This window comes from Opisthocomus hoazin, chromosome 22 (assembly GCF_030867145.1).
Source record: "Opisthocomus hoazin isolate bOpiHoa1 chromosome 22, bOpiHoa1.hap1, whole genome shotgun sequence".
Classification (NCBI taxonomy): domain Eukaryota; kingdom Metazoa; phylum Chordata; class Aves; order Opisthocomiformes; family Opisthocomidae; genus Opisthocomus; species Opisthocomus hoazin.
Window position 1 is genome coordinate 9,821,619 of NC_134435.1, and position 25,857 is coordinate 9,847,475.

Genomic DNA, 25,857 nt, shown 5'->3' on the forward strand with positions numbered 1-25,857 from the left:
AAGTGCAACTTTTCAGATATCTTTTCCAAGAAGCTGAAAGCCTGAACCCAGTCTAATTTCTCATTGGGTCCTCATTAGGCTCATTATGGCCTTGCCTAGCTTGCTGGAATTTTCTGCTGATCAACACAGTCTCGATGGACACTCCCTTCAAGGAAGAAGCTGTTCCTAATTTTCTTCCCTATGAGATAGCCTCCTCCCCTTGCCATAAAGCCTCTTTTTTATAATACATGGCCAGACCTGCCTCTTGCCCAGATGTGACCAGCCAGGGCTGACCATGGCCACTTTTCTCTTTCACACTTCCCCAGGGACATCCCCCCCGTGCTAGGGCCCCTAAAAGGACCAGTTCCTCCAAGACTCAGTGCCGTTACAAAGACAAATCCATTTACACTCTATAAGACATGGAAATTAGGAAAGTGGCAGTATTTTATAGCAGCTTGGTTTCTCTTCTGATGGTTTGGTATGGAGTGACGTACTCTCATGAGGGCTTGGGCTGGTGTGTGATGGGCGTTACCCTTTGCTCTTTATTGTGGTTTGTTTCACAACTTCTCCTGCCTGACAGATAAGTACCTAAAAGCCTGAAGAGCATTACCCCTACCCTGAAAGAAAAAAACACCAAACCCAAAAACCAGTCCATGGCAAAGAGAGTGGCTGCGTTTGTTTTATTGATCTATCAAAGCAGAGACCAATGCGCAACAGTCAACGGAGCAGGGAAGAGCGAGTTTGATTGCAGGATTTGTAAGAGAAAAATCAGGGCGAAGGGTACAGCTCCAGTGTTGAGCAGCTACCACGGTATCTGAGGAACAGAGATCCCTGGTTCTGCCTAAACAGAAAGAGGGAGACAAAATTACGGACATGGATCTCAGTTTTATAGGCTAGCTTTACCCAAATAAGCAACCACTTTCTCGCTCTCCAAGTTGTAAAATGCTTCACTTAATGTTTCACCTCTTTCCTGATTCCCCAGGTTACACACTTTCTCATGTGGAAGAGATTTGGGACAAACCCCATAATTTTGGGCACCTCCTACGGTCACAGTTTAAATCACTCTGGCAGGGAGGGAGTCAGCAACGCTATGAGCCTGCAAATGGGGATCTGGATTTAATTGCAAGGGAAGGAGAAGACTCATTCGGGCTTAAGATCTTCAGTGCCTGGGGGTTGACAGAGGAGTGAGCCTTCAGTGAGGAACGTGGGGCAGGGATGGATTTACCAAGGGGCTAACGGGAGCTCTGGGGCTTCCACACCAGCTGCTGCCGATGCGTGTGTGCTCCAGCTCTTCTGGTTTCATGGCTACGCGGTGAGCTCCATACTTACACAACTGCGTTGCAGAAGTGGCACTCGTTTTGGTAAGTTTTGCCATCAGAGCCGCAAAGGGGGCTGTAGTGGAGGGGGCAGGTGAGATTGCTGTCTTTGTGGTCGCTGCAGTCAACCTGGTTGTTCTGCTGTGTTTCGTCAGGCTGGCAGAGGCAAGAGACAGAAAATGGACGGTTGCAAGCTGCGCTGCAGAAAGTACTCCCACCTGAGGAATCGCTGCTACGAATAGTGCTGGTAGTATATGACCCTTCTGCTCTCCCGCACAAGGGATGGGACAGCATCTCCTGCTCACCCCCTTTCCCGGTAAATGAAGGTCTCGGCACCCACTGACTGCTGTGTTCCCAGGTCAGAGGGGGGACTGCATAGGAGAGTCATGGATTTGGTGCAATACCCTTTGACCTGGCATACTTGAACTATTTTCTTCAAATCCTATTTCCAGGCCAAATACACCAGGACAGTGCAGGCGTTTCTATTATTTAGTTATGGTTCAGTGAATTTGTATTTTAAAATGTACAGTAAGAGCAGTTAAGAGTGCAGATTTCTGTGCTTTACCTGGAGGCATACTCCAACTTTGGCCAAGTTTATGTTCAGTCCATTCCTTTGGGAAGAAAGCAAGTGGAGAATGAATGAGCACAGCGCAGCCATTTCACAAGTCAAACTACCGCGTTAGGCTCGAAATACCAACATGGGCACCTCCTGATCCAGAAATCCTTCCCATGACCCGGCCCCTTCACTTACGCCACAGCATTGCAGAATTGGCACTTGTTCCTGTAGGTAATCCCGTTGGTGCCGCAGACGGGTATGTACTCCATGCTGCAGGGGATCACACGACCACTGCTTATTCTCAGGTAGTCAGTGCAGTCAGCCTGAAACAGTCACAAAACAACATTTTAGTCTCTGGTCCCCTTTGCATCAGTCCTGTGTAATGGAGCGTGGTGCAAGAGACATCTCCCCCTCTCCCCGGAGCTGCCAGGGGACAGGAGATCCCAGCCGCAGCGCGGTGGAGTGGAAGGACCACAAACAGTCGAAAGCCTGCCCGTGGGTACAGCATCATCCTGGAGTATCTACTTTTTCCTGTCCTGAAGTGGGCTTCATCCCTATTATCTTGGGGATTTTCATCGTGAACGCCACCACGAAGAATCTTTGCTGCTTTGTGCGGCAGCAACTTTCGCTGTGAAATTTCAGTACCACTTGAAAATGGAGTTTAGGCTCACCTCCGTGTTTCTGCAGTTACTCTGAGTGTAATGAAATGGAAGCTGTGGCATTATGTTAAATTGCACAGCCAGAGTGTTTCTTTACTTTCTCTCTCTAAACTAAAAATAGAGATACATCTCCACTTCAAGGTGCTCCACATATTCATAAACAAATTTTATGATAAATGTTCTGATAGTGTTTTTTTTTCTGTTACAAAATTACAATTTAGCCAAAATCCAAACTTTCTCTGGGAATTTCTTAGCTTCAACAAGCCTCTCTCAACAAGCATCTACGTCTAAGTCTGAAGCGAAGTATTTTGATAATGCTGAAGCATTACTGAAATAAAAAATTTCCTTTCGTAAGTCTAGTGTTATACACAAGATAGTATTTTAAAACTCACTGATTTTAACTGTTCAAACAAAATTTAAAAGAAATTCTTGCAAATCTGAAATTCTTCATTTTTATTCTGTTTCTGACAGTTCGAAATTGTGTGTTTTTAACACAGAACTAATCCCAGGCGAGGTTTCTGTCTAGCGCTCTGCCATTATTTCACCCACCACTGTGCAGCAGAAGAAAGAACCGACCTCAGACCTTACCTTAAGACATACTCCATCATGCTTCTTGTCGATGCCTTGGTTACGGCTAGAGGGAGAGAGAGAGAAGGAAAGGAAGGATTAATCTGTTGATACCATGTAGTCATCTCATTCATTAAGTCTCTCCCCTTACAAAGCCCCAGTAATTAATCAGATTCAAGAACTTTGACAAGAAAAATCATGGGCATTAGCAAAGACGGAAACTTATGAAAAATCTGGTCCACCCCATGATTAGTCACAACCCCAAAAGCTTCTATCTACTACTTGAACTGGCATTGTGGGTAGCCAGGAGCCCTTATACTCACGAGATTTCTCTGCAGAGGAAGCACTCGTTGGGGTAGGTCATACTGTCGGTCCCGCAGACCGGGTTGTAGTTGCGGGGACAGGCACGCAGCATGTTTCCAAGCAGCTGGTACCTGCTGCAGGAGGCCTGTTAAAGAGGACTTGTAATGTCTCCAAGTGGAGAGAAGCGTGGGCTTGTGTTAATCATGTTTTGGAGGCATTGGGAGACTACTGTCAGTCATTATTTTTCTCTAGCGTCCCTCTATCTTGAAGAAGAGAGGGAACAAAATACACTATATTTCTTACAGTACACATAATCACCTTTTTGCTATTAAGACTTTCAGTACTTTTGGCAAGCATTGTGGGCAAAAATGATCGTTCCTTGGGGAATCAAGACAGGGAAGATATTTAGGCAGTTATTCAATAGTTGTATAGATTTTCTACTGGCACTCCGTGCTGTGCTGACTCTCGCTCTGCATTATTAATTAGTGTCTTTTTTATCACAAATAAGGTAAGTTATCTTTCTCTGACAAAAACATTTTCTTATTTTGGGGAAAAGAGGTGATATAATACTTAGGGACACTTTTCCTTCTTCCTTTCTTGCTCAGTCTCCTTTTTTTTTTTCTCCCTCAAGCCTTCCCTGGGATACAGCGTGAGTATGAATTTTTCATCTAGACTTAGAAATCAAGACTAAATGAAAAAGAAGATCTACTACTTACCCGTCGCTGAGGAGCAGCAGCAATATCTACAATAAAAGCAGAGATTATAAAATATAAGAATTGTACAATGTCCTTGACTAAAATTCCTTTAGAATCATCGATTTCCCAAAAGAGTAACCAAATACACTTTCTTATTAGTAAGAAATTATTGTTTTCCCAAATGTTTTATATGCCTCGAGTGAACAAGAAGTTATCTGATAAGATTAAAAAAATCTATAATTTGTGAAAACAGAAATTTTGACTCACTAAAGAATAAATAGGATATAAGCTTTTCTCATTTTGCACCACTATTATCCCCACTAAGTGTCATAAGTTTAAATCAGCCAAATGCATCCTACTGATGTATAGTATTTATCTGCAGAAGGATAAAGTTCGTTAAAAGAGAGCTCATGTATTACTATATCATCACATTTCCAAAAGGCTGAACTCTCCTTTAGGATGTGTATATAAAGGCAAAGGTTCAGGAGGACTAGAGATATTAGCATAGACTGTAACAAAAATAACTTACCAGAAAGGCAGCTGAGAAGCACAAGCCCAAGGAGGGCAATGCTTCTTGTCTTCATAGCGGAGATGGTTGTATAGTCTGTTACTTGCAAATCTGTCGCTGTTGAGTTCAGTAGATGGTTCTCAGCCTTCTTTCTCCTTACTATATATATATATACACATCTCCCTGACCTTGTGAAGTCATCACATAAAGTAATTATTTGCTCTGTAAACTAAGAAAATTGTGTTGATTATTGAGTTGAGCTCTGAAGAATACTTGTTTGTTAGAGAGGTGCCCAGAAGAATTAAAAATGTGAGCTACACCCAGCTTGCTAACAAAGGTGCCCTGCTGTACAATGAGTGATTTGTACGTTCCAAACAAGAGCACTGTCTCAATAGCAGAACTTGTGAAATTACATATGGAAGTTGGTAAAGCAAAAAAAAAAAATCTCATTTGTTGAAAGCATTTGAAGTTGTGCACACCGTATTACATACACCAGATGGTATTTGGGCTCCAGGGGAGTTGCATGGTACACCAGAGTGGGAGGGCAGCAGCAAGGGACACTGAGCTTTTACAGACATAAAATCTAGGGTTTGGCAGGCGTCAGTGTACTTTAAAGATGCTGAGGGCTCAGTGAATCTCTCCATACTCTCTCCTGTAGTTTTCTGGTATACTGGACTTCTCAACAACGGGAAGGAAAGAGAGCACTACTTGAAACTTCAAAAGTTTAGAAGACTTTTCTGTGTTAGAGCAGAAGTTATTAATCTGCTCCAATAGGCATGAGTCTGATTAAGAAATTAGGAGAATAAATAGCCTTAAACCTGGACTGGGATAGTGTTTCCTCTTAATAGCAAGCAAATGGTGTTTTGTGCAGGTGAAATCAGCTCCTTAACACCGAAGACACTAAAGAAAAATTTGCAGCAGCTGCAAACAGAAGGCGAGTCCTTAGGCTCCCCCCTTCCCCCTCTATTATATGGCATTAAATTTAGAGTGTCAGCTGAAAGTCGTGTTTTAAGGAAGATAAGTGAAGAATAATGTGCTAGGCTCTGTTAAGTGGTTCAACTCTATCACAAATGTATGGAAAAACAAACAAGGAATATTGCATAAAATAATACATTTTTGATTTAAGGTAGCCACAGAAGGAAGTAAGGGATGGAACATGTTTGTGCTTTAGAAGAAGCTTGATTCATACATGTGGCTTAAAAGCAGCCTGAGTTTTAAATAGAAAATCAGAATTGTTTTTCTTATTATCCTGGGAGATGTTAAAGTCTTGTCATAGGCAGATAAATCATAAAAATGTAGCTGAAAGCATAAGGGAACTGTAGTCACAGAATAGAGCTTGCGGGATTTGGCCTGTTCCTATCAATGAAATAATTTTCCTGAAAAATAAATGAGTAATGCTATTTGGATCTCATTCACAAATATCAGAAGTTGAAGGGTTCCTCTGAAAGCTGTTGCTGTTGTATTCTTAACATCCTGAGTGACTTTCAGATTCCTTGAACTGACTGTGAGCATATTTGGAAGGGAAGCAGTGACCACAGAAGCATTAATACTGGTGATTCTCCAGGGGCAAGAATGGAGAAGCCTAAAAACAAGGCTTCCTCAGCACTTGCACCAGCCAGCGGTGGAGATGGCATTTGCTTGCTCTGTGGTGGTTAGTGAGGCTACAGGAATGTCGCCTGTCTCCTCTTCAGCCCTGCAACCCTAGCTTCTCCAGATCTGAGATCCCCCAGTTACCAGAAACTGCGCTGCTTCTCTGTGTTCCTCTCCTCCCAAGCTGAAACCATGCTGGTCCCTCAGGAGCTGCTGTGAATGGCAAGGGCTCTGCTAGGGAGCGGCATCATTGTCGTGTTTGGCCAACACCCGCCCTTTAATTAATTAGATCTGCTGGGGAGAGCCCCTCCCCGACCCACACGTTGCTTCTGAGGGTCTGGGTGGTCAGCCAGGACTGCTCCAAAAGCAGCTCTTTTCCTCCAGTAACCCCTGCCACTTCACAGGGCACCAGGGAGAAGAAGAGAAGCAAGGAAAGAGTCTTGCTACAGGGTCTATGAGAGGATGGGAGATAATTGGTAGCAAGCAGGGCAGGGCAGTGAGAGCTGCTGGGCGAGATGTGAGGTGTGATTGCACAAGGAGCTCCACTAATAGGAAACAGAGGGAATGGGACAGAAGTAATTGCAGGGCAGCAGATGGGTTGAAAACAGGCATTAGGAGCAGTCAAAACTGTCTCCACGCATCGGGAGGAGCGAGCTTCAAGAAACGTCATACACATGTTGCAAACAGAAAGGGTAAAGTGAACTCACCTGCCAAAACCTCTCTGTGATATTCAGGAGCATCACGATGGTGGGCTCAGTAAAGTGACTTTGGGCATAGGATTATTTTAATGTTTCTACAGACATGAGAGCCATAGAAAAGTTTAAATCAAACTTGTCCTGCTGTTTCAATTTCTTTGAGGGCAAACATTCAAGAAGGTTATGGCCACATGAATGGCTAAATGTTGGTAGTCATATGATGGATCCTCTTGTATTAAGGAAAATTTCCAATAACTCTGGAAATTCTACCCAGTTTCAAATCCAGCATTATTTCTTCCAATAGCAGTGATATTTTCCTGAGAATCTTTTCCTCTGGTCTTGAGACTCCCCATCTCAAGCAAGTCTATAATCTACCACGACGTGAAAAATTCATTTATGTTCCCTGCTTTAGTTTAAAACATGTCACAGGCTTCATTTGGCTACAAGGGGAAATTCTACTTTTTAAATTTTTGGGGGAAAAAAAAAAGGTGGATGGGTGCGTGCAAGACCACGTGTTGTTATTCCAGCAGCAGTGTCACTGTCCTTGCTCCCGTCTCCCGCTGTCGCACGCTGCACCGTAGCCAGGAACCGAGCGCTCCAGCCCGCGCTCCCAGAGACAGAACGGGTTGCTGTTCGCACCCCTCCGCACACGGGGGCAGAACCGGATCTGCGATGAGCACGCCGGTTCGGTTCACAGCCAGCAGAGCCCCTGCTCTCTGCCGCACTCATGTGAGATTTCTCCTCGCAGCTCAGCTATCTGATTGCTACCTGCATATCTCCGGTCGCTGCAGCATAATTGATCTGACAGGCAAGGGTGTCTGGAATAATTGGACTGTCTGGGAGCCGCATTCAGCGAAAGGCTGAGGATCTGGCCCCGTGCATCCCAACCCCTCAGCGAGTCTCGCCTCTGCCTTGCTGCAAACAGCTCTGACACAGCCAGCCCCCAAAAACGACGTCGCCAAGTAATTTTCTTTTAAAACACCATTTTATTTTTCTCCGCATCAAGAAAGAACATGGTAACAAACCATTTATCCTGAATGAAGCCTCAGAGAGAAACTGCATTAACAGAAAGGTCTAGACTGGCCTGAGGTATATTCTGGCCAGCAACAAGTAGAACAATACACTAAAACAGAAGCACTGATACAAAATAGAGCAGAACAAAATAACTACATGCAATGTGTTAATCAGGTTGCAGGGTAATTGAATGGCGTTTCCTAAATTCACAAACATCAGATAATGACATAAAGTGCTGAGGTACTGCTTAAAGAATTGTACCATAAAATACCTCGGCAGGCAGACAATGTTTCCTGCCTTGAATTTCCTGGAGGGAGAGTTAGATTAGTAACGGTGAGAGGATTTTTTGTTGTTGTGGCAGGATTTTATTGAGCAGCAACAAAAATACTATTTCCAACGAGGTGCCCATGAAAGAGGACTGTCTTCCTCTCCGTCCTAAGGAGCTGGCCCTGGGGCAGGGGCCAGGGTTGCTGCCAGGGTCCTGCCCTGCCCTCGGCTACTCCTGAGCACAGCTGAGCTCTGCATCAGGGTGGAGGATTGGTCCCCATCCATTTCTACTCACAGTTTCCCCTCAATTGCCTGGTGGATTCTCCTGCTTAGCAGTCATGGCCCCTGGAAGATGCCCTCTGCAGACCACTGGGATCTTGAGCACGATCGGGAACTCCACTCGTCTCCAAGGCATCATGGCTCCTGGGGGCCATCCTCATCCTCTCCGCTGCTCCCCAGGAAAGTTAATAGGTGCTGAAGCTGGTGTTCTCTTACCCCCACTCCTTCACGCAGTGGAGGGGTACAAGGAGCACGAAGCCCCTGAGCCGCACACCCCCGGCACTACCTCCGAGAGCCTCAGTTTGTCTTGGTCCTAAGAAATTACATGTGACACTGAAATGCCTTCCTGCACACAGACCTCCCTCTCACAGGAGGGACATTCCAGGCCCGGGAAGGGACTTGGCATTAAATGGTTGCAAAGAGTCATGTCTTTTGGAAATAAATTGTCTCCCTTCAGAGAGCTGCTCTCTCCAGTCTCTGGAAAGTGACACATTGTCACTTAAGATCATTAACTATTTGACTGTGAGACTGCTGCCTGTACAGCATGCCGCACTGCCAGCGCTTTGCTGTTAATGAATAATAAATTAACGCTATGACTCTGAGCCCTTCCTTTCATCAGCTGAGATTTCCAGAGGCCGAAGAATCTCAAAGGATCCTCTACAAGCGACAGTCGACATAATTACCTACAAGCAGCAGCTAAGTGGTGGGCGAGGTGCAGAAACGGACTGCGGTAGCAATTGCTAGCAATCCTCTGAACATCAGGTCTGTTAGGACTGACTGCCCACTGTTTTTCTGCAATACCCTGCACTGACGAATGCTGCAAACACAAACGTGGGCAGCCAGGTATCTGCCTGCCCAGAGAAAACACCCTGTTCTGCTTTGGGAGGCAGAGTGGATTGCAAAAGGGCTTCTCTCACCTAAAGGAGTGTTTCCAACCCTGCTTGCAAGAGGAAGAGAAGTTGCTGGGAACAACTACCCTTCTTCACCACTTCTTTTCTGGGCATAAGAAATCAGGGCTAACCCTGGAAACTGAAACAGGGATGAGCAGCTCCTGGTGCCAGCAAGACCTTCTGTGCCTGCACGGCTTCTGCACAGCACCCACAGAACACCCCCAGCTGCAAAAGTTGCGGGACTATCTCTAATTATGTGTATGTTCAGCCCTCGTCGGGACCTCTTCGTGCTGCCAAAGTCTGCCACACAGTAACGCAGGTGGGAGGCAGCAGGTATTGGCCAGGTTAGGGAGGCAGCCAGTTCCTCTCACCCCAGCAGAGAGTTTCTGTCCAAGACAGCCTTTGTGGAATAAATGGATTGGAGCATTGCAGAACAATGCAGCTCCAGGCTGGCTTTCTGTAGGAAAGCTGGATGAAGGCAGGTGCCCTCAACATCTACCCATTCCCTTTGCAGTTCAGGTTGATTTCTTTGTAGATCAGAGCAGTGTATTCCATCTCCCTGTAATATGCCCATTAATACCCGCACCCCAGGATTGTTGCAGTGATGTCATGCAACATCTTAGGTAAAACCAGAATGAGACATATTATTAAAGCAAGACATAAACACTGATGTCTTTTTTTATTAAGCAGAGATTTCAAGCTGAATCGGGAGTAACCAAGTTTCAGGAGAAAGCTTTAGGGGAGCATCTGCCATGGGGAACATTGCCAGGGAGGATTCCTCTTTCTGAGCTGAAGCCTGTCGAGAAGTTAACACTCTCAAAGAGGTCTCAAATGAAGAGTCTTATGGCTTCTGCTGCAGAGAAAGAAATCAGTACCTCAGAGACAGAACATCTGGGCTTTTACTCTTTGTCTCTCCCTCTGGTGAAGTATATATCACAGAGGAATTTAAAACAGAAAACTTATGAACACTATTCCAGATATTTCACTTTAGTCTTAACATTCAAAGACAAGGGAAAGACTTAATTTAAAGGAAGAACAAACAGTCTATAGAAGATAGACTCTGTTTGCTGGAAGAGAGCTCTTCAGCAAATTGCTTAAGAGGGAAATGAACAACTCTACTAAATGCTACCTCTTCATACCTGAAAGAAAAGTATTCCTGGCAAATCCTTCCAAAAAAAAATCTGACTCTTGCTAGTAAGAGACCAGGTAAACACAAAATAAAAGAACTTTACTTCTCCAACCGATCTCCAAGACTGATTAGTTAGTTTTAGAAAAGTTACCATGCCATTTAGTTAGTGAAGAGATTTATTTTCATACGTACAGGAAGGTATCGCAGAAGAAGCATTTACTGGCAGATATTTCAGCATTGGACCCGCAGTGTGGGGCATACTCCAGAGTACAGACAGGGCTGGAGACCGTGTAGTCAATGCAGTACATCTGTAGATAAATGCGATGTAAGTTCACAAAAAACCTCTCAACAACAGCTATGTAAGGTGCCTTTAGGAGACCCCCACATGCCCTGAGCTCCCCTCAGTAATGGCCAGCAGCAGATGTTGAGAAAAAGCCCAGGGCAGGGGTACGGTGGTGTGTTGCCGCCAGCAGTGTAGAGCCTGTGTAAGCATTGCCAGTGCAGCTGCAGTAATTTTGACAACTTGCACACTAACTGAATACTGCACTACTTGTTGAAACCAGCATCAGATGAAAATGGCAATTTCACCCAATAATATCTGTGGCAAATACTGTTCAGACAGCTGGATGACTCAGGAGCTTCAAACGCTTAGTCACCACACGATTAGTAAGGATTTATAGGGAAACTGCTTTAAGGAAAGAAATGATGGAAAATAGAAAGATCTATCCCTTACCTCCTCTACCATTGCATCAGCATCTGGAAAAAAAGAAGAAAAGAAGGAAATATGATACAAATGAAATTCATGGGTTCTGTTAGAATTAAAAGAACTGTGAATGCACGTCCTGAATACACAACTTTCAATTCAGTGTTTGTTAGCAAAGGACTTCTTAGACAAAAGGCATTTCAGGCAAAATTTTATGCCATATTGTATGTTCGCAACATTGATTCTGAGGTGTAATTTTTTTTTAGTGAGGGTTACAGCAAAGATCGAAAAAGGTGTACGAAACAAAAGAAGAAAAATGGATTTTCCACGGCTCTGAACAAGTTATTGAGGCAAACAGGGTCGTAAAGTTGGCAAGTACACAGAGTCAGCTTCTTGTACGCTTTCCACAACAGCTCTTAATTGAGAGGAGTATTTAGTGAGACGTAACTTTTCTAAAGCTTCAACTATTTAGGCTCTCAAATTGCTTCTTAGTTCAGGATGACTACAAGAAATGTTCGCTTTCATTCAGTAAAGTAATTTGTGTTTCTGCAACATTTCTGAGGTTAAATACTGGATGTCTGAGTCTCCGGGTTGTACCACGTACATGTCACTTCTTTCATTATGCATAAACTCTCGCTGAGAGGAGAGCTGTTCCCACAGTTGTTCTTACCCACTCAGTTCTGTTGCTAAAATATTACCCCATAAGTGATAGTCTTTGATGTCAAGTCTTTTCAACACTATCTTTCTAGGAGTAAATAAGTCCTTGTAGAATGAAGCTCTTTCCAGTCTGAGGATGTTTTTGTGGTTTTAAAGACAAATGGCACTTACTCCAAGGCAGAGCAGGAGGCAGCAGAGCTGCTCACCTGGGATGCAGCGCAGGGCTAGAGCAAACAGCGGCAACGCGCCCGCTGTCTGCATGGTGGCTGAAGCATCTGCCTGCAGCGGAGCCTGTGTTTTGCTCAGCAAACGTAGCCTTAATTCTGCCCTCAGGTGGTAACCATGCTGACATGAACGTGCGCATGTCTGTGTGCATTCGTATTTGGTTTATCCACCCTCATTCTGCAGTAACACTCGCGGTGTTTTGTCAGCGTGGCAACCTCAATAGAGGTAAGCCATGCTGCAGGCCACGAAGAATGCTTCTTCATCATCAGGAGTCACAAGAAGTTTAGATAGGTTAGATAGACCCTCTGTGTTGTTATTTCAAGTGAAATATGTGGCAGCTTCCTTCTGAAGGATCATAGAAAATTCCTGCAGGCAAAAGAGCAACTGTACAAACCTAAGCAGTGACTGCTGCCCCGTTTTCCCTGTGTGCACCTATCAGTGCCTATTTACATACACTGCTTTGTCACAAGCAAACTGTTGAATGAACTGCTTCTGGCGTGGGAAGTCTCTGCTTTTATTTTCATGCTTCAACCCAGTAAAGCATCACTAAGTTATAGTGGAACCAGGAAAACAGTGAACTGGGCAGGCAAGCTAGAGGGTGTCCCAGACACTGCAGGGAGTTCTTGGGTTGGACAAGAGATGGAGCAACTTTTATGGGCATTGGCAGAGAATTTACAATAGTTGTTTCCCCTAAAAGCCATTAGCATTGTGGGTTAGGTGTGCAGTAAGGGACTGATAGTCTGATGATGACAGGATGATGTGAGACCCCAGCCTGAATCCCAGAAAAGTTGAACCCAATCTGGAAATCACTGCTTCATCCATCTGCCCGTTTCAACATACATCCTCTGTTTTACCACCAAAGCATCGCTTTTTTGGACGACCTCATTCCACCAAGAAAAACAAGCATCCCCCTCCCTTTGGATCCCAGAAGAAACGCATATGGGAGATACTACTTTTTATAAGGGGTATGCCCGATTTATTTATGTTTCTCCTGTGTGGATGAAAAAAACACCTATTCAATAGTCCAACAGAGGACAAAAGCAAAATAAATTTCATAGACAAGGTGCCAATGACAGGTCACACTCAAAAAACAGAAGTATACTTTGTCCTTGGATGGTGAAATACTGCTGAAATACTCCTTGGGCTGGCAAAGAGTGCTACATTATTAAACACTAAGGGAGAAGACAAGTAGGGAGGATTAGGAACCATCCCTAGGAGGGCATTTGTCTTAAAACACTGGGAGATTACTAAAGAACGAGTTCAAGATGACAAAAACCTAGAAACATGTGATTTGTAGGACCCAGACACGCAGACAGCGCCCACTCACACGTCTTAAAAATGCAGGCTTTGCTAGCAGCCTGCCCTTGCAGAGTGCTACGCCTGAGGTGAGGGCTGTGCTCAGGCGGCCAGGGCTCAGCCCTTGGGGCAGACATCACCACAGACTGACCAGGTTTTGCTGATGATGCTTGCACAGGGAAAATGCACCAGAAATACCTTGAGAGAGAGCAGCTAGCGTCATCACTTCAGAGCAGTATTTCAGCCCTTTACAGTGTCAAAGGTCTAAAAGGGTCTGAACACTAATGTAGGCTGACTACCATTTATGGGCAAAGTCAAACAGCTCTGAGGTTTATGCATGTGTTTAATTTTCTGCCTTTTATGAGAGGGAGGGGAGCAAGACATTGTTCTTGTTATATCCCAGAGCTATAAGCACATAACCTGTTCAGCCTGGCATCATGATTCAACAAATCAGAAGAAAATGTTTCATGAGACAACACATGAAACAAGAAATGTTGCTGATTTAAGTTTATTGGAAAGAAAATCTGGAGTGAGCTGAGTTCCCCAGAGGGCGAGATGAACTGAGGTGAGATCTTTAGCTGGGATTTGCCAGTGGGGATCCTGTGATGAATTCTCTCAGCACCAATACTCAGCATTTTCCAAAATGGCTTAAACTGAGAGTCCCATTGCTGTCACTGAAAGTAAGAAGAGGAAAAATTGGATTAGAGACAGAGTCCTGCCTGCTACAATCTGTCCTTTTGCTTGGCTCCTAGAGAAGGCGTCAGATAGGATCCTGCCCCAGAGCCAAAGAACTTGCAGACTCAGAGCCCCATTGGCTGTTTGATTATTAAGAGATGAGTGAAATGATTTAACCGATTCCTAAGACTGAAAATATTTTGGGGAAACTGTAATGAAACTTCAAATTTAACGTTTTTTTGCGACATGCAAGAAAAATTCCATTAAGTTTAATAGTCTTCAAAGCATTCACACTAACAAACCACAGATAGCTCCTTGTATGCTCTAATAAAAAAAAAAAGAATGGTGGTGATGATGGCTGGTGTTCTCCTGCCCCGAATCCCTAATCAACACCTGTCAGCAAATGAGAAAAGTGGCAACTGTGCAGACTTGTGCCTATAGGAGGGAAGGGATGACACGAATGTGATCTGTGTTTGTACATACACGACTGCATTGCAGAAGCTACACTTATTGTCGTATGTTTTGTTGTCAGAGCCACAGAGAGGCATGTACTCAAGCAAGCAGGCAGGTTTAGGGTAGTCACTGCAGTCAACCTGCAAAAAAAGAAAAGTCTAATGTGAAGGATAAGGAGGAGTCAATAGCAGAAGGGCTTGAACCCCCAGCCACAGCTGCAGTGTGAATGATAATGATCTAACTAAAAGTAATTAACTTCCTTCCACAATCTGATATGCACTGAGGTATCAATTTCTCCTATGCCAGAAAAATTTAATAATATAAAAATAGATCGTAATTTCCTGTTTGAAGAGATGTGTATCATAACCTGACCACAGCATTTCTAAGCAGCAGCAACAGTTTACTCGGTGAACGTGCCATGCTCGTGATCACACTGCACTGTGTTCCCAACCTGGCCAGGAAATTAAATGGAAAAAATTGGTGTCTGGAGAAGGGTAGGTGCTGGTGCCTGTGTAAGGGTCCAGTATCTCTCCCGTAGTGTTAAAACGGGAAGATCAGCACTTAGCTAGAAGCTGCCAGAGTGGGATTTTGTTTCTTTGTGCAATGAATGCTACACTTGCTGAGAGGTATCATAGTGAAAAAAATGTGTGTGAGTCCAGGGAGAGGCTGAGGAATTTCGTGAAGGAGAAATCCAGCAAGGTTTACTGACTACACAGAAATCACGCCTAGCTGAGGTCCACCACCTGAAAATAGCTGGAGGTTGGAAGAGTCCCATACATACTCACTCTGTTCTTATTCTCTCCTACACAATCCTTATGACCCCTGCTAAGAGTGGGCTCTGCATCAAGCCATCGTGGGCTTGGTGAACCATTGGCCTGACCCCAAAAGCCATTCTCTGTTCTTATTCTCAGTTCTGCTCTGATGGGTTATTTCTGCTGCTAGTCTTTTACTGATCCCTTCCTGTGCAGTCACCCGCTTCCTTTTCTGACGTCAGCACGGATAATGTGTGTTATGTGTGGAGAAAGCAAAATCTTCCCTGTGCTGAAGCACAGCAGCAGTTGCACTCCCATGGCATGCTGCTGCTCTGGGAGCTGCTGCTGACACTGGCAGTGTTTCCACTGGTATCAGTGGGACTGAAACCCTGTCCCCCATCACGCAGTTCACTTACTGTAGCAGTTTCCTTCTTACATTCACCGTCATACTTCTTGCCGACACTGGTTCCAGGCTCTCTGGGAAGGGAAAACACCCATGTTAGGGAGTTCTGCAGGCAACCTGCTCTGCTGAACCCCTCGTCCCAGCTGTGCTGATGAGCCTCAGGTACAACGTGTGGGATACGAGAGACCTCCAGCTTAGGCTGTGTCCATGTGGCTCTAGATACCAGCTCAGCTGGTGTCACAGCCTGGCAGAGCACTGTTCTATAGCACAATGCGAAGGACAAGGGAGGGTCCAGGGTGTTAGGGTGAACTGGGACCTAGGTTGTGTGACAATGTAGATACAAGGTCAGTCGCTGTCCTCTACAAGGCAGCATCTGCTACATTGACCTGTATAACTTAGTTAAGAGAAGCATTCTGTCCTGCGTTAGATCCCCAGTCAGCTCTCTACTTCCCTCTCTAGATCAAAGCACAATTTTCCTTTTAATCACAAAGGAAAACATTGTACAGCTATCAGGGAAAGAGGAGGGTCAAAGTCCAAATGCCTTACAGAAAAAGCCTTGGTAGAAGCCCTGATATTCAGAAGAACAGCTGCCAGGAGTGCTAAACACTCGTTGTCCCTCACAGGAGAGCTCTGCACACACAGTACTCACAGGTTACGGGCACACAGCAGGCACTCGTTGTTGTAGGTGACCCCATCAGTACCACAGACGGGGTTGAGGTCTTTGTTGCAGAGCAACACCACTTTGCCTTCCTCATTTGTCATGTTGGGATATTTACTGCAGTCCAGCTGTTGAGGGAACACACAACACAGCAACAGTGAAGCCTTACAGGAAGCAAGTAGATCTGGTGCGTATGCCTGTTTGGCTACTTAAGATACCACAACAGCAGGAAAAATGCTTTTTTGTGTGTCACTATGATAGCATTTCACTCGAAGATCATAGAATCATAGAAAGTTTTGGGTTGGAAGGGACCCCTAGAGGTCATCTAGTCCAACCCCCCTGCAGCGAGCAGGGACACCACTAACTAGATCAGGTTGCTTGGAGCCCTGTCCAACCTGGTCTTGAAGATGACCAATGCAAGATTCTGACATCTCATATGTCCCCTTATTTATTGTTTGAATCATTTCTTGCAGTAGTCAATAGGCAGCTTTGGCCACTCAGAAGCCAGGCATGCCCCTTGTTTTGCCCTTGGTTTCACTTACAGGGACAACTTCCTTGCATTCTCCATCATGGTCTTTGCTGACATTGGTTCCATATTCTCTGGAGAGGGAAAGACAAATGTTAGGAAGTTCAGCCAAGACTCCTTGCTACATCCTCGGTGCTAGAAGTATGTAACTAATACAAGGGAAAGCTGACTCTCTTTAATCAATCAGGCTTGTATATATTTTTTGAGAAGGTAGAGCCATCCTCCCTGACCAGCTAGCACCGAGTGGCTAGCAGGGATGTAAAGACCCTGAGAGCTTTAGGAGCGTTTCGGGCAGTTCAGAGCAGAGCATCTCTCCATCCTTTTGCTCTGCTTTGCTGTGATGAGATGTGCCGGAGGGGTTGTCATCTGGATGATGCTTGAGCTGGAGAAGAAAAACCTGAATAAATTACACCAGCAAGAGAGACACACGGTGACTAAAGCAATGCCTAGGCAACAGAGTGCCACGCAGTGATACCCGAGCTCATTTTGAAGGAATTGACAGAAGTGACGTATGACAGATCACTGTTTGTTGAAAAGTGGTGCTGCTGGGAGTTCTAAGCATTGCTGCCTGAGATGTCCTACGAGGTACGTACATGTTGTAGGCACAGAGCAGGCACTCATGGCTGTAGGTGACTCCATCGGAACCGCAGATGGGGCTGAGGACATTGGTGCAGACCAATGCCTCTTTGCCTTCCTCATTTGTAGTGTTGGGATACACACTGCAGTCCACCTGTTAAGGGAACGTACAGCAACAGGGTGGAGAAGATATTTTGCATTCACAACTCTCATTTTGCATGAGACTGTGACAAGATACTACCTGTAGTGGGTTTTTCACTACCACAGCACAAAGTTGTGCTGGTGGTGCAGTCAGGTAACAGGTGAATCCTTCCTGCAGAGACCTCCCAAGACAGCAGGAAAGGAGGAGGAGGAGGAGAGGGCTATGGCCATGCAGCCCCCCAGATGGGGTAAATCAGTGGTGGTCTCTCACGCTCACTTGGTATCCTTTTACAAAGGCTATCCACTGGTCCCTCTTTCTTACATTCTTGTGGCCCCTCCAGGGCACTTCTGTTATTACTTTTTCAATCTCAACAGGCTGATCAAGTTTTTTTTCAGAGGAGCAAGACTAATGACCTGGTGTGTGGAAGCTGGAGTGTCTCATAGTATTTTATTCTTCCAATAGGTTGCCTTTGGGTAGGTTCTGATACCACAAGTCAGTGGTATCCGTTTAGAGCCAGTCATACATGACCAACTTAAAGCTTAGACCAGTTTAAAGTTGGTGAAAAATTAATTAATCTCAATATTTTTTATCATTACTACTGCTACATTATTAATACACAGCATAGACGTAGAGCCAATAACAGTATAATTTAATGTTTTACACTGTAGAATCTGATTACAATGACACTAATTTGATGCTAGGTGAAAACCAGCTAAGCATCTACAGGCCTGAGGTTTTTCCCATTCCCTTGGTTATGTCTTTACCAGGCCACATACCCGAGAAAAGTGACAGAAAGAAATCTTCCACTCACCTCAACCCCAAAGGCAGCATCTGGAAAAGAAAGGAGAGGCATAAAGTGTGAAACAAAGCTGGTATGATAAGACTTCAGTTAAAGCTGGAAATCTGGATGTGAGATTCCTATACACAGGACCAAACTGAATGATTTCCAATGATTAGTTTCCTGAACTAAATAAACTATGTATGAATTTCTTTTTTCTATGTTGATAAGCATAATAGTGTTGCTTATTGCTGGCTGTGATGAAATATGTTTTTGAACAGATTTGTTCTTTTTTGTTTTGAGATAGGTAGACTTACTAATTGAAAATAAAATGGCTTTTCCTTGCTTATCTTTTTACACATCCGTTTTGACCATAAAGAGCCGCTGCTACCTATCTGAAAAGAAACCTAAGTCAATACAGATAGATGCGAATAGTCACCTGCAGGATAAGCAAATACATACAACATATGTTGTCAGAAACAGGCATTTTAAAGAAGCCGAGTGTGAAAAAAAAATTGTCTTTGACTTTGTAATTTCATCAGCTGTAAATATGCAGTGAGAACATCAGACTCTGTCTTGTTTTCATCTCTTGTTTCCCCATTAACAGCAAAAGTATTGCAGGAAAGTTGCCAGGCTTCTGCACAGAACTTGCTTGTGCTATTACAATATTGTTGTGACTAGCTACTGGAGGTCTGACCACCTCATTACAGCCTTGTTTCAAGTATTTATCCATTTGTTGTAATTGCACAACAACAAGTATAAGCAGTGTAACGGCATTAAAACAGCAGTGTAAAAAGCGTAACAGTACTAGTTACCAGCACAGAACTCCATTTGCAGTTATTTGTATTCATGACAATCAGCTACAACAGCGATCCATTTAAGACTCTCCTGAAATCTGCTCCTGCATCCTACGCGATGCCAGCGTACTGAGGCAGCCTAGCTCTTAGCAGGAGAAGAATTTCTCTCTTTGAAGCCACTATCTTATCCTTTTAAAGACAGCCAGGAGTCAGACATGAAGCCTCTGCGACGCCTTGAGACTTACTCACCTGGGAAGCAGCAAAGCACAAAGGAGAGGAGCACAAAAACACCTGCCGTGGTCATGGTGGAAGTATTTCTGGAGTCTGCAGGCTGCCTGCTCCTGCTCTGCTCGTGAGATGGTCTCTCCAAGGCTAACTGCAAATATATACAAATGCATTGTCTAAACTGTTCAACTGTGACATAAAACAACCAGCAGAATCTGTCACCAGTACAATGAGGCTGGTAATATTTATTGAGGTCTTGACTTTCAGGTAATGGTCTGCATCTGCTGGGCAATTGATTTTGGCCAGACATCTGGTTAATAGCTTGAGACAAGTATCACATGTTCTCAGTGGTCAAAACCAAAACAAACAGCCTTTTAGACAAAAGAAACCTATTTAGGATTCTGGTAGAGATGTAAGGAGCACAAAATATTGAGGGGAGTAAACAGCGGGTCCACCATCCATCTCTGCAGAGCAACATCTCCCATCAGGGAGCATCTTAGGCAGAACATAGAATGCTTTGGGTTGGAAGGGACCTTTAGAGGTCATCTAGCCCAACACTCCCACAGTGAGCAGGAACATCTTCAACCAGACCAAGCTGCTCAGAGCCCCATCCAACCTGGCCTTGAATGCTTCCAGGGATGGGGCCTCCAGTACCTTTCTGGGCAAGCTGTGCCAGTGTTTCACCACCCTCATGGTAAAAAATTTCTTCCTTGCATCCAGTCTATATCTACCCTCCTGTAGTTTAAAACCGTTACTCCTTGTCTCAGCAGGCCTTGTTAAAAAGATTTCCCTCATCTTTCCTATTAGGCCCCCTTCAGGTACTGGAAGGCTGCAATCAGGTGTCCCCACAGCCTCCTCTTCTCCAGGCTGAACAGCCCCAACTCTCTCAGCCTGCCCTTGCAGGAAAAGTGCTCCAGCCCTTGGATCATTTTTGTGGCCTCTTCTGGCCCCACTTCAATTGGTCCATGTCTTCCTGTACTGAGGGCTCCAGAGCTGCACGCAGGACTCCCAGGGGAGGGTCTCACCAGAGTGGAGCAGAGGGGCAGAATCCCCTCCCTCACCCTGCTGGCCACACTTCTGGGGATGCAGCCCATGAGATGATTGACCTTCTGGGCTGTGAGTGCACATTTCCGGGTCATGTCTAGCTTTTCATCCATCAGTACCCCCAAGTCCTTCCCGGCAGGGCTGCTCTCAATCCCCTCCTCCCCTAGCCTGCATTGATATCAGGGGTTGCCCCAACCCATGTGCAGGACGTTGCACTTGGTCTTGTTGAACTTCATTAGGTTCCCACAGGCCCACTTCTCAAGCTTGTCCAGGTCCCTCTGGATGGCATCCTGTCCTTCTGATGTGTCAGCTGCACCACTCAGCTTGGTGTCGTCTGCAAACTTGCTGAGGGTGCACTCGATCTCGCTAAGTCATTGATGAAAATATTAAACAGCAATGGTCCATTACAGACCCTTGAGGGACACCACTTGTCACCAGTATCAATTTGGATGTCAAGCCATTGACCGTCTGGATGCAATCATCCAACCAATTCATTGTCCACCGAACAATCCACCCATCAAATCTGTATCTCCCCAGTTCAGAGAGAAAGGTCTTCCCTGTGCCTTAGCATAGCTTCTAGGAGGATCTGTTCCATGATCTTCCCAGGCACAGAGGTGAGGCTGACAGGTTGGTAGTTCCCAGGGTCCTCCTTTCTACCCTTTATTAAAAATGGGCACAATATTTCCCTTCTTCCAGTCACTAGGGACTTCACCTGACTGCCGTGACTTTTCAAATATTATGGAGAGTGAGTTGACAACGACACCAGCCAATTCCCTCAGGACTCTGGGATGCATCTCATCAGGTCCCATAGACTTATGTATGCTCAGGTTCCTCAGGTGGTCATGAACCTGGTATTCCCTTACAGTGAGAGGGGCTTTACCCCCCTAGTCCCCATCTTGTGGTCCAACATGCAGTACTACCTGTTTGCAGATCAGGCTAAAAGTCTCTGCTTTGTTTTCTGGTTTTGAGTGGGTTTTTTTCTGCATTCCCAGATATTCACCACTAGGTAAGAACACGGGTCAGGTGTTGCTTTGCCATCAGGAGAATTGGTTAAGCTTAGACAGGTGTGTCTGGCAGGACTGTGTCTAACCTGTGAATCTAACGGTATTTAGCTATGGTTTGATAAAATCAAGGACTTCTTCACAGTTTCACTGCCTGGGTATAGAAGAGCTCAGCAGAAGACTTGAAAGCAGGTTAAATTCTGTCAAATGCCACTGAAAATGTCACTTGAACCTTATCAGCAGGCAACACTTATTTACAGACCTAGTCACAGTTAAACACACTGACCAATTCAAAGTGTTCCGCCAAGCCATCTTAAGAACAAAAGACACCGAAGGTTTGGGAACCTGTTTACATAGCATCAAATATGCTTGAAAGTACAGTAGGTCCTTTCTCCCTACAGATATTTAAGAAAACGATACTTAAGTCATGGAGCCTGTCCCAATTTTCCTGTCTGTGTCACGACTCCAGCCTTTGTGCTATCTCCAAGTTGCTCCTTCCTAGGAGGAGGTCTGCACCTCTGCTGTTTTAGCAGGAGTAATTTTGCAGGAGCGGGTTCTGCCTTTAAGCTAAATTTCTCATCATGATCCCTTTCACAAGTCCAAAATGGCAAGCGTACCTGGGTTTATTTTGGTAATGGGAGCTAAGCATCGTGCTCAGGATAGACTTCAGCACCATGGAAGCTGCAGAGCAAAAGATGCTTTACAGGTGTTCCCTTGAACAAACAAGGCACCATCCATTAATCAAATGCAATTCAGCTGAAATCATTGAAATTTAGCCCAAGCAATTGTGTTGGTGTTCCATACATCACAGTGGTCTAAAGTGTATACTCGGATGCTTAAATGTATAAATAGCACTACAGTGCATGGAATCACCTATCCTGGGCACTGGCGTGTTACGCAGGCCTCAGCATGACTGAGTGGATATAGAGGTTACTTTTTTACCTAAAAGTGGTGGGTTTCTTCACACGGATAAACATTAAAATAATTACACTGCTGGCTTTGTTTCTATATATTAAAGGGAGCATGCATGAATATTTTAGGCAGATTTGGCACATCTTCAAGATGTATTGCCCTTATGTGCCTTGTGGACAGCATCTCTGGAAACCAGAGACTTTTGCCCTGCGAGTGTACAGGAACATGCTGAGGCTGCTGTCACATGCCATGCTTGTTGCCTTCACCAGTTCACACATACAGTCTCTCTACAGCTGGAGGGAGGCACATCTTCCTGGGTTGTATAGGAACTTTGCCGCTGCCTTCTCCAGCCAGACAGCGAGACCTCTGCAAATCATCCTCGCAGTCTTCCGAGTCCCAACCTGGCAGCTTTTGACAGGTTGCCTCCTGCCCGGTGCCTGCATGCTGCTGCTCCAGGCTGCTCCCTGCCCTGGACGGTGCTGTCCTCTGGGCAGGACTGACCTCTCTCCTGATGGGTGGGAGAGCACCTTCCTGACAAAGGCTGGCGTGTGCTGCCTGGACACACCAAAGAAAAATTTTCCACTGCATCTGCCAGGTTCAGGACTGGGTCTGGCACTTACTGGCCCAACACAGAGATTTCCTCCAAGCACCAGAACACCTGTCTGTTGTTCAGCAGATCCATTCCTTCTCTTACCAATCACCCACAGACACTCAAGGGACTCATGTCTGGGACAATTAAGTGCTAAATGGAGAAGACCAGTCTCCCCTGAGCCACTCGAATACCCCCTCCAGGCAAGCCACAAAAACAACACCCAGAAATCACCAGGTTTCAGACTGATGCACAGCCTTCAGTCAGCCAACGTCCACATCATTCCCACCTGGGGTTATGGCGCCAGATTATCCTGCCTCTGATAACAGCATGGAAAAATCCCACAGCTGGCTAAGCTCATGCTGTAGGACAAGTTGCTCCGTTCTTAGCTACTCCTGGAAGCACAGTTAGAAAGAGGATTTGGTCAGCAATTCTGCCACTGATCTCATGCTGTAATCCACTTCATTACTGTTCTTCTAATCCTCAAATTCAGATGAAGCATATGGCTAATGACTATTTGGCTAAAAGAAAATCCTCATGCATGCAGAAGCCAGCATGAGGGCAGAGATCTGCAAGTAAACAACAGCAGTACCACGTCTTGGGGTACCAAGTACATGTTATGGTACTGAGCATCAGAGGAGCTGCGGGCTAACACCAGGGCAGGATTTCGCCATTATACAACATCGTGTCTCATTTACCCAAGGAATTTCTTGTTTTACATTTTCCATTACAGTTTTTGCCAGTATCAATTTCATATTCTGTGGAAGTATCAAAACTGATGTTGGGAAATTTTCTTAGAGGATACGCAACTTCTCAGTGTAAGTAATATACTGATAAATGGATGACAAATTATTTAATACAATTTTCCAAACATTCCTGGGTTTTGTCACATTATTTGATTAAAAAATAGTTGTTGTTAAAGTGGGAAATAACAATAAATATTTGTAGTTATTTTATGAAATGGCCTCTAATCATTCCATAATGGCCCCTAAATCAATTCAGACAGCAGTTTCCATCTTGTCTTTCTCTTGGCTGCAGTGTGGTCAGTAACTATTTGTAGTAAGCCACATGCCCGGAGAAACAGATACAGCACAAATGAAAGATCTGCCTCCCACCTAGTGCCCCAAGGCCCTGTTTGAACTAAGCAACAAAGCACAAAGTCACTGATACGAATAAAACATAGCGATATGAGAACATATCCATGTGTTTATGAACTTACTAAATACAGTTTGATTCAGATAATGCCAGTGAATGTTCTCCTGAACTAACAGGACTGTACGCAGAACTTTGTACTCTACAGATGAAAGCTAACATGGTTTCACATTACTTATGTGATGCATTAAACGTACTTGGCCCACTGCATGGACACATGTTGACACATGGGAATGAGTCCAGTAGAGGCCACCAGGCTGGTCAGGGGCCAGAGCACAGGGCATACAAGATAAGCTGCAGGAGCTGGGCTGCTTCTGCCTGGAGAAGAGATGGCTAAGGGGGGTCACATTCATATCTGCAGCTCCCTGATGGTGTTATACAGAAGACAGAGCCAAAGTCTTCTCAAAACTGCACAGCAAAAGGATTAAATTCTAGCTGAATATGAGGAATTATTTTTTGCCACGAGAGTAATCAAGCAGTGGCACAGGAACCAGAGAGGCCGTGCACGTCTTTCCTCAGTGGTATTGAAAACCCAGCTGAACAAGGAAGACCTTGAGCACCCTGAGCTGACTTTGACTTTGGCCTTGTTTTGAGCAGGGGTTGGGCTAGAGAACTGTAGAGAGCTCTTCCAATCTGTATTATTTTGTGTATAAGGTACTTACATAATGCTGTCTCCTACAGATCTTTTTTATTAATGAAGGAACACAGTACTTCTCCATGACTCGGGAGAGTAACCTCAGAGTTTTTCTACAACTTTTGCTATAGAGTCCCAGGTAAGAGGTACAAAAAGCTCCTAGCACATTTTTATGGGAGATCACACAATCATAGAATCATTTAAACTGGAAAAGACCTTTAAGATCATCGAGTCCAACTGTAAACCTAATACTGCCAAGTCCACCACTAAACCGTGTTCCCAAGTGCCACATCTGCACATGATGACCAGTAAATTGTACAACAAAAAGAGTAGGTGGTAGCCTTTAAAAGCACACTAAACTATTCCAAATTTGAGAATATTATTAGCTGTCAATGATTCCAAAGTGTGTCCACTTCTGCAATGACTCAGGCCCCCTACCATCACAACAACTCCACAGAACACCAACATTCAAAACTACGGCAAAGTTATCTGCACCATGGAAAATCAGCTCCCATAATAGCAGCCCCTTCACTGCTGTGCTGCAGCCTGGACCAGATGCAGCTCTCAGCAATATCAGCTCTGAGGACATACCTTCATTTCTCACCTTCACCAGCTTGTGCTGCGCTCCAGAACTGGGTGATGAGGACAGGGCTCCGTTGCACAGGGCAAGACTTACCCATGTGAAAGCAGGGAAATGCTGAAATAAGTGGCAGAAAAAGGAGGCACTTAACAGCAGAACACTCGGCTGGACAACAGCTCAGGCTATTGCTGTTTGAAGTGGACATACTGCAAGGAAGGTGGTTTGGAGGTAATGCAGGAGTTGCTACCTAGCAGCTGGTCAGAGGATGAGGAAATCATTGGTTTAGTCAGTTTTCCTGACAATTCAGTGATCTCAGCTGTGCATTGCTGAGTGCTCGTTTCATCTTTGCCACAGCCCAAACAGGAACAATGAGGAGGTGGCTGTGGGGAAGTAGCAGCCAGCCTGGGATTGACACCATTCATGGCTGTCTGGCAGGAGAAAGTCAACCTGGCAACTTCACTGCTAAGGCTGGGAAAGTCTCCTCCAGGAGCTGGGGTCAGGGGAAAATCTTCCAAAAGCAGAAAAAAAAAGTATTCAATAGATTCTTATCTGCAATGAGACATTATTTATAGCTCAATGCACAGTTAAAATAGAATGAATAATCATGTTCTGCCATGAAAGCAAATAGCTCT

General features: G+C 44.9%; 1 protein-coding gene and 1 pseudogene across 2 annotated transcripts; both read right to left on the reverse strand.

Moving 5' to 3' along the window:
* Positions 1 to 1,304: 1,304 nt before the first annotated feature.
* LOC104336770 (ovomucoid-like) lies at positions 1,305 to 4,784 on the reverse strand (annotated as a pseudogene).
* Positions 4,785 to 13,956: 9,172 nt separating this feature from the next.
* Positions 13,957 to 19,407, reverse strand: LOC104336735 (ovomucoid). Of its 2 annotated transcripts, XM_075441704.1 has the most exons (9): positions 19,338 to 19,392; positions 18,325 to 18,344; positions 17,389 to 17,525; positions 16,812 to 16,869; positions 16,261 to 16,397; positions 15,621 to 15,685; positions 15,180 to 15,181; positions 14,487 to 14,596; positions 13,957 to 14,002 (listed from the first exon to the last, which is right to left on the reverse strand). In XM_075441704.1, the coding sequence occupies exons 1-9, from the start codon at positions 19,390 to 19,392 to the stop codon at positions 13,957 to 13,959; spliced, it is 630 nt and encodes a 209-aa protein (XP_075297819.1). The 2 variants fall into 2 exon arrangements, with proteins under 2 accessions (XP_075297819.1, XP_009940889.1); XM_009942587.2 differs by lacking the exon at positions 15,180 to 15,181 and having other exon boundaries at positions 15,625 to 15,685; positions 19,338 to 19,407.
* Positions 19,408 to 25,857: the final 6,450 nt, after the last annotated feature.

Excerpts from the sequence above, each read along its gene's own strand:
- LOC104336735 (XM_075441704.1), bottom strand. The coding sequence starts at position 19,392 with ATGACCACGGCAGGTGTTTTTGTGCTCCTCTCCTTTGTGCTTTGCTGC. Across the intron at positions 18,345-19,337 it reads TGTGCTTTGCTGCTTCCCAG|ATGCTGCCTTTGGGGTTGAG; the intron begins GTGAGTAAGTCT and ends TTTCTTTTCCAG. Across the intron at positions 17,526-18,324 it reads ATGCTGCCTTTGGGGTTGAG|GTGGACTGCAGTGTGTATCC; the intron begins GTGAGTGGAAGA and ends TTCCCTTAACAG.